Source organism: Lissotriton vulgaris, chromosome 12 (assembly GCF_964263255.1).
Source record: "Lissotriton vulgaris chromosome 12, aLisVul1.2, whole genome shotgun sequence".
Lineage (NCBI taxonomy): Eukaryota > Metazoa > Chordata > Amphibia > Caudata > Salamandridae > Lissotriton > Lissotriton vulgaris.
The window spans coordinates 712,702,552-712,710,768 of record NC_141700.1 but is presented as its reverse complement, the minus strand read 5'-3'; the positions used below and the strand labels follow the sequence as shown (position 1 = coordinate 712,710,768).

Below are 8,217 nucleotides of genomic sequence, written 5' to 3'. Positions count from 1 at the left end.
TCTGTGCTGTGGGTAGGTGTCTGCTTTGCTTAGCGAAGGTCTTGCTTCTACCCGTTGTTGTGAGGTGTGGTTTCAGGGGTGTGAGCTTGTCAGTCCAGAAATGTGTGGATTACTATTCCAGCTCCTGTGATATGGTCAGCTCCCCCTTTTTTTTTTAACCAATTCGATGTGTTGATAGGGTGCCCACAGTGTGATTGCTGCCGTGAAGGTCCACTGATGTAGTATGATTGCTTACAGCTAGTTCTGCTGGTGTGGGGGTTGAGAACATCATTTTGCTGATGTGGTGACGGAGATCAATGTCTATTTCTGCTGATGTGAGGATTGGGGTGTTCTCTTAATTCTGATGATGTGGAGTGGAGGCATACTAATTCTGCTGATGTGGGGGATGGAGGACCACTTACTATGCTGATGTGGGGGTTAAGTGTTCTCTTAATTCTGCTGATCTAAAGGTGGGTGTGCTCCTTATTCTGTTAATGTGTGGACTGAGATGTTCTATTAATTCTGCTGATGTAGGGTTGAGGTATGCGCTTGGTTGATTTGGGGGATGGAGGACCACCTACTCTGCTGATGTTGGGAGTTAAAGTGTTCTCTTAATTCAACTTATGTGGAGGATGGAGGACTACTTACTATGCTGATGTGGGGGTTAAGTGCTCTCTTAATTCTGCTAATGTAGTGGGGGGTGCTCCTAATTCTGTTGATGTGGTGATTTGCTTCTGATTTTGCAGATGGTAAGGGTGGGCAACTTGATCCTAATTCTGCTGATTTGGAATGGGGTTTGTTGCTAGTTCTGGTGAGCCAGATGTATTACCATAGTGAAAGAGATGTGTTTGAGTAGTGTCTTGATCCACTGTGTTTTATGTTGTGGTCTTGCTTTTCTTTCTGTGGATATTGCATTACTAGGGGGCTCCTCTCAGTTTGTGTGTGATATGAGGGGATAAAACGAAATGAGTGCCAACACTGCCTAAAAGTCTCTTTGAGGTGGTGCTTGCACTCATTTCCTGTTGTGGAGTGGTGTGGCTCACTGGTTAGAGGCAGCAGACTAGAGAGCAGAGGACGGCCCGGGACCAGGGTTCAATTCCCGATGCGGCAGGGTCGTGGACCAGGGTCAGCGGACTCGATAATTCTCATCTCGGTGCCTACCCTAACCAGGCATCACACTCGGCAACTCTGGGCATTAGCTTTCCTCATCTCCACAATGGCCCCCCACATATGCCGGGGATGCCTGGTTTCACCTTGGAGATACCCAGTAGGGACCATCTCACAGGGAAAGCCAGGACGGGTTCCCCAGCGGTCTACTGCGCAGAGATACTCCTTCGGAGTCGATTCTAGCGCATTGCAAACCCATAATAATAATAATAATCTCTGTCCAGTCATCTGTCAGGCACCTACAGGATACTCTGGCTATACAGGCGTATATGATACATACATAGTAGAGTTGCCTTTTGCATAGTGTAGAGCTACATCTGGCTATGCAGACAAGACAGCAGAGAAGTTACTAGCCGCACATGGACCATACACTGCAGAGTTATCTGTGGGACAGTGAGAACATATGCAGCACAAACATCTATGAGACATGTTTGGGTTGTTGAATTTACCACACACAGACAAATGCCACAGAACATGAACAAAAGTTTACATTATTTTATTAGAAAAATATATTTACAATTATCACAGTATATGCAAAAATATAAATAAAAAAACCCATTACTGTTAGGCAATAGAACACATGTGCAAAGAAGCAAGTGACCTAAATGGGGACATGGAGATATGTAAACATTATCTTTGGCTAACATTTCATAAGCAATACTGTGTTGCAGATCAAGTATTGGAGGCGCATATAGCACAGGGCTCATCGTTCCATTCCTTTATGTGTGGGGCACCATGCCAGAGATAACATATGTTTATGTGACTGTTGGGGTCTCCTTGTGGCGGTGGCACATTCAATGCTGATCAAATTCGCAGCCTCATTGACCACCACACCTCCACGTCAAAGAGGTCTTGCCCTGTGCCCTCCTCTACACACTTGTGCCATTGTGCATTAGGTCCAAACATTCTCAGGATGGCTTATGAACCAGTGGGGCCCCAAACAAAATCTACAAAAACACCAAGCTTTGATCATGTTACACACAAAGCTCAAAAAACTGAAAATACAAAAAAAAACATTTTCCCCAATAAAAAAACACCATATTTGGCAAATGTTAGAAAACATCATCCCTGCCTTATGAGTGTAGATTGGGGGAATTATTGCCTGGGGCTGTAGTACCTCAAGGTACTCGAGGCATCCAGTGACCACGCTTCTGCATCACATCGACGGCTAGAATGGCAGAGAACTGTCTAAGATAAGTCATCTGATTGAGCTCAGAAATAGTCAACATGTGATGTACTTGAGAGTACGGAAGGATGCCGCGCCACGGACAGAGGTCATGAAAGCTGGCATGGATCCACTGTCCAGCTGTTCTGCCTCTGGTTACCCCTCATTGCCATTCAAAGGGATGCAGAGGATGCCATCCTCCAGTTCAACATAATGTGATGCCTTATCTAGAACTAGTAACCACAGGGGATATTGTGAGGTGTTTCTGATTCAACTACTTACTGAGGCCAACAATGCTTGCTACATACCACAGGGTACAAAAGGGAGAGGCCATGGGATCCATCACTGCCCATGTGGTGAATGGTTGAAACAAGTACCTAGGGAGGAATGTGGTGCATCCTTGTACTAAGCCACAAAGATGTCTCTTCACACAGCCATGAGACCTACAAGAATCCAGAGGGATTAGACCTCTAGAGCTCCAGACCTTGACCAGAGGTATCATTGCCTTTTGCTTCAGTTCTCCACATCTTATCTAAACAAGATGCCTGCACGCTTGAGCAAAGACACAACACATGCGAGCTTCCTTCTGAAGGACGTCCATTCCAAGAAGAAGAACCTCTCTGGTGCTGGTCACCAGACACAGCGTGCACCTAAGGCCAGGGCCTCCACACTGCAGAGATCAGAGCTGGCGAGTCATTGTTTGTTTGGGGTCCAACAGTCCGGCTGGTGTGCAGACCGCCATTTTGGTAGTTCTGATGATGCGCACAAGATGGCTGTGGTGGGGCCTGCATCTCAGCAAACCTATTGGGATGAGAAGGCAGGTTCTCTGTGGATGAGAATATGTCCAGCTGTCTCTCTGAAGATGCTCCAAAAAGGGCTGCGCCGGTCTCCGGGAGGGGTTCATGAACTGTAGTTCTCAATGAGCTGGCCCCAGGTGGGAGCAGCATAGAGGAGCTTTGCAGCTGGTTGAGGCATGAAGCGAAGTATCCACCGAGGAAAGCTTTCCTCTCCGGTGCAATGTTCTGGTTGGCATTCAAGAGGAAGGCGGCTCTTTGGAGGCAGTCGTGGTAGCCAGCTTGGTGGATCTGCCGTTCATCAGGTAGGGGCTCGAGGCTCTGGTTTTGGGCTCTGATAAACTGCACCGCAGTTTCCAAAATGTCAGCCTTTTCCACCTTGGGGTTTTTTAACTTCTGCAAAACAAGAGACATAATGCTTGGATGAGAACATGGGAATGATACAGTGAAGATGACACAGATGGGCACATGCCCTAAAAAACATACAACCAGGGTTAGAGGACATGAAAGCTTGAGTGATGCTAAAGTGACACTTCAACCAGCACTGTGGGGCCATCAAAATTATTCTAACCCGCACTTAATGATGGCACTTAGTGATGGTTTATTCAGCATCAGAGCTCTGTGCAATTGATAATCTAATCAACACTAGAGTGTTCTTAAATGTATAAGTCTAACCAGTACTGAAGGACACAAGGTAACAGTGTTACCAGCACTGGAGCTCTCTGAAGGTGACAGTACAAATAATAACAGAAAAGCGACAGTCTAACCAACACTGGGCCGATCTCAAAGTGATAGCCTGGGTAGCATTTGAGCGCTCTCAAAGTGACAATTTACAAGTGCTCGTGTTCTCAAGTCGCTGTGTCAAAGTGGCAGTCTAATGCGGAGTGGTGAGCTCTCAAAGTGGTGGAGTGGTGGTCTAACCAGACCTAAACACTCCCGAGGTAACAATCTAACTAGCACTGGAACACTAACCAAGTTACAGTCTAACCAGACTCTGACTGCACACATCACAGTCTAACACACACTGAGCACTCACAAAACAACTATAACTGGGACTGGAGCACACTCAAAAGAACAATCCAACTAGCAGAGAAGTGCTAGAGCGACACTGGAGCATTTGCATACTAACTAACCTATAGGAGGGCGCTCTTAAACTATCAACCTGAACAGTAATGGAGCACTGTCAAACAAACAACCAATCTAATGGGGCATTTAAACACCAGCAATGGAGAACTCTGAAACTAGCACTCTAACTAGCAGTGGAGCACTCTGAAACTAGCACTCTAACTAGCAGTGGAGCACTCTGAAACTAGCACTCTAACTAGCAGTGGAGCACTCTGAAACTAGCACTCTAACTAGCAGTGGAGCACTCTGCAATTACCTATCTCATTATTAATGGAGTCCTCGGAAATTGGCAGTGTAACCAGCACAGTTGAAGTCTGAGACTAGCACTATAACGAAGCACCCTGAAACTAGCAAACTAACCAGCATTGGAGATTTCTAAAACCAGCTATTTAATCATCACTAAGGCTCTCAGAAATTACAAACCTCAGTGGCACTGGAGCACACTGAAACTAGCAAGCTAACCAGCCCTGGAAGACGATAAACTAGCAATCAATCTAACTAGCAGTGGAGCACGCAGAACTAGCAATCTAACTAGCAGTGGAACACGATAAACTAGCAATCAATCTAACTAGCACTGGAGCACGCAGAACTAGCAAGCTAACTAGCAGTGGAACACGCACAACTAGAAAGTCAACTAGCACTGGAGCACGATAAACTAGCAAAGTAACCTGTAGTGGAGCACTCTGAAACCATTAACCTTAACAATAGTGGAGCACTCTCGAAGAAGCAACCAAACTAGCGATGGAGGATTAAAAAGACTAGCAATCTCTGGAGCTCGTGCTCTAACTATAACAACACTAAAGCACTTTAGACCTAACCATCGAACCATCAGTGGAGCCCTCGGGAATGAGCAATCTACCGAGCACAGGAGGTCTCTGGGAGTAGCAATCGAAGCAGCACGAAGCCACTCTCACAATAGCAATCTGCCTAGTGTAGGATAACTCTGAAACTAGCAATATAACGAGCAGCCAAGCACTCGGAAACTAGCGAACTAAGCAACACTAGAGATCTAGTCATCACGGGGACCCTAAAAAACTGCAAATCTAATCAGCACTGGAGCCTCTAAAACTAACTAGCACTGGAGCTAGCAGTCTAACTAGCACTGGAGCAGGCTGAACTAGCAATCGAACAAGCATTGCAACACTCTACAACTAGCACTCCAACTAGCGCAGTCTTGCCAAAACCAGAACATTCTCAAACTAATAATCTGACCAGCACAGAATCACTTTGAAAGTATATCAAGCCATCGCCGGATCACTCTGAAACCAGCTCTGACACGCTATCCAACTAACTAGCATTGAGGTTCCCTGATATGAACAATCGGACTACCACTGGAGCACCCTGAAAGTAACATGCTAACCACCATTGGAGGCCTCGTTTATTAGCAAGTTAACCAGTAGCGCGCACTCTAAAGCTATCAATGGGACATCACGAGCAATCAAACCAGCACTGAACACTGGCAGACTAGTACACGACCCAGGACTGGACTCCCTGAAAGTAACCACCAAGCTGAAATCAGCGATCTACAACCCCTGTTAGAGCACTCGGAAACTACCTGTCCAGCATTAGAAGCCTCTCAAACTAGTTATCTAACCAGCAAAGGAGCATTCTCCAACTAGTAATCTGGTAATGAGCACCGGAGCACTCTCAAACAAGCATTGCACCCAGCACTGATGCAATGAGAACCTTGCAGTGTAACTAGTACAGGAGCTCCCTCGAACTGGCAGTCTCAAAAGACTCCCCAGCACTCTGAAACTAGCAGTCTATTCCCAGCACGGGGCACTCTGCAAGCAGCGGTTTAACCAGCGCTGGAGCACGCGCAGACTAACATACGGGCACATCCGTACCAAGCCATCCTTAAAGTGACGGGGTGCACATATTTCAGTAACTGAGACTTAAGAACTTGGAGTGACAGGCCTGGGCAGCCCGGGAGAGCGGCCTGCAACCACTGACCCCTCCCCTTCCAAGTGGTGTAGGGTGAGGGCTCTGTTAAAGACCCGTCTCTACCACTTCACGAGCCCCCGGACCTACCCCCGCCGTGACCTCGGTGGCGGTATCCGACCCTCTCTCTCTGCCACAGTGGCACACACCGCCCTCGCACACCCATCCTGGCCCCTAACGTCATGCTTAGCGCTCCCTGCCAGTGTCACGCACCGCGCTGACACACCTTCCATCCATGCGCTCGTGCGCAGCTCTCCTTTCCATGTATTCGTACAGCTCCCATGCAAGAGTGCGCTTAACAGCTGTTCGGGGTTTCTAAACGCTATAACAATGGTAGTGGCACCTATTGCTTCCAGCGCCAACGTAATAAGATACGATTTGGCGACCTGCGACGGATGAACGTCTGAGTTCACAACCTCCGGATTGAACCTCGTGCGCTGCAGATCTCAGCAGGTGTCAGCGGCGAAACTAAGCTCGCTGAGCGAGCCGTGAATCCGGTTCATGGCCGGCCCCTTTCCTTACCCTATGGCACTTCGCGTATCCTCGTATAGGCCCCTTCCCATGCGCCCCGGCCCAAGAGTTATCTTCCTGTCTGGTCCCTGATGCACTGTTCGTCGACCCTGGTGCCCGCTCTCTGTCAGTCTGTCAGTCCCCCGACCACAGACTGACTCCACGTGACAGCAAACACTTATAGCACATCAAGGAAATAGCGTCACGCTATATAATCATATGGACTGGGGCGTAAGGAAGATCCCTGCAGCCCCTCCGGTGCAGGGTGCCCCCCCATTCAGCTAACAGCGAATCTGTGACATGTAGGGGGAAAGTGGCCCCCTCTTCTTATTTCGCAGGGAGGGAGGGTTCCGTTAAGCCCCTGCATGTGAGTAACTTAAAACAGACATGAAACCCATCATCGCTGTTGGCACACACAATCCAAACTATCTGATCACGTTAACGCAGCGCCAGAAGAGGTGTGCGGGTAGCCTCTCTCCTTCTGAACCTGCCTCCTCTGGAAACTCGAACGACTCCCGACCCCTAGCGGTTCCCCGAAAATAGCCCGATCAGGGGGGCTGCAGACCCCCAAGTCCTCTCATCCCTGACGATGGCGCGCACTTGGCACAGCGACGGCGCACAGAGGCCACCCGGACCGTGCGCGCTGGCCCCTGGGCCCACTGCGCGCACACCGGCCAGAGTTCACGGGGCCACAGTGAGGGCTCTACACACGCGCAGGAAACACTATTTACGACAGCAGTCAGATTCATTCTTAGAGTGCACTGGGTCAATGCTCACCTCGTTCGGCCCCTTCTCCAGCAGCAGCATCCGCAAAGTCTCCAGGCTCGAGTTTATCCTCTCTCGTCGCCGCTTCTCCACCACGGGCTTCAGGAGCTGAGGGGAAAACGCAGAGAAGGCACGTTAGGACCAAGCTGTGCATCCAGGGAGCGCGAGGGGCGGAGCCTCTGCAGCCAGAGACTGTGAGAGACCAGGGCCGCGGGGCCCTGGGGCAGTATGACGCCTAGCAGCGCAAAACACTAGAAGAACGGGACTCAGTGAACCAACAGGCCGCGCCACACCAAGGAAGCAGTGCCGGGGGTGATGGGGACGTGACCCAAAGAGCGCGCCTTCCTAGAAAGCAAATTATGTCAACCCTAAAAAGTACATGACACAAGAAGAGCCGATGTCTGTGACCCCAAAGGTCTCGAGCCCAAGGGGAGCCAGGGCTGTGAACTCAGAGGGTCACCAGGGAGCTGGGGCTGGAGGATGCACAAGGCACCAGGACTGGAGGCTGATCGGACATGTACCTTTCTCATGCCCTTGAAGGCTCTCTCGGGGGATGACTTCTTCATGGCTGCGAGTGGGAGCGAGGTCAGGAAGCAGCTCTGCAGCGGCAGAGGAGTGAATGTGTCTGAGGGTCTGCGGGGGAGGCCGGCTTTATGGGAGCCGGGGGAGGAGGGCAGAGGCCGTTCACACCTTGCCCTGCCTGCCCTTTGTCTCTCGGCCTTTAGAGATGCCGCCGCGAGCGTGCCGGCAATCACCCCCTGTAAACCCGCA

At 49.7% G+C, this 8,217-nt stretch overlaps 1 protein-coding gene across 1 annotated transcript; it reads right to left on the bottom strand.

Moving 5' to 3' along the window:
• Positions 1–2,961: 2,961 nt before the first annotated feature.
• LOC147678083 (transcription factor HES-7.1-like) lies at positions 2,962–8,012 on the bottom strand. Its single transcript, XM_086946563.1, has 3 exons — positions 7,968–8,012; positions 7,459–7,554; positions 2,962–3,501 (listed from the first exon to the last, which is right to left on the bottom strand). The coding sequence occupies exons 1-3, from the start codon at positions 8,010–8,012 to the stop codon at positions 2,962–2,964; spliced, it is 681 nt and encodes a 226-aa protein (XP_086802689.1).
• Positions 8,013–8,217: the final 205 nt, after the last annotated feature.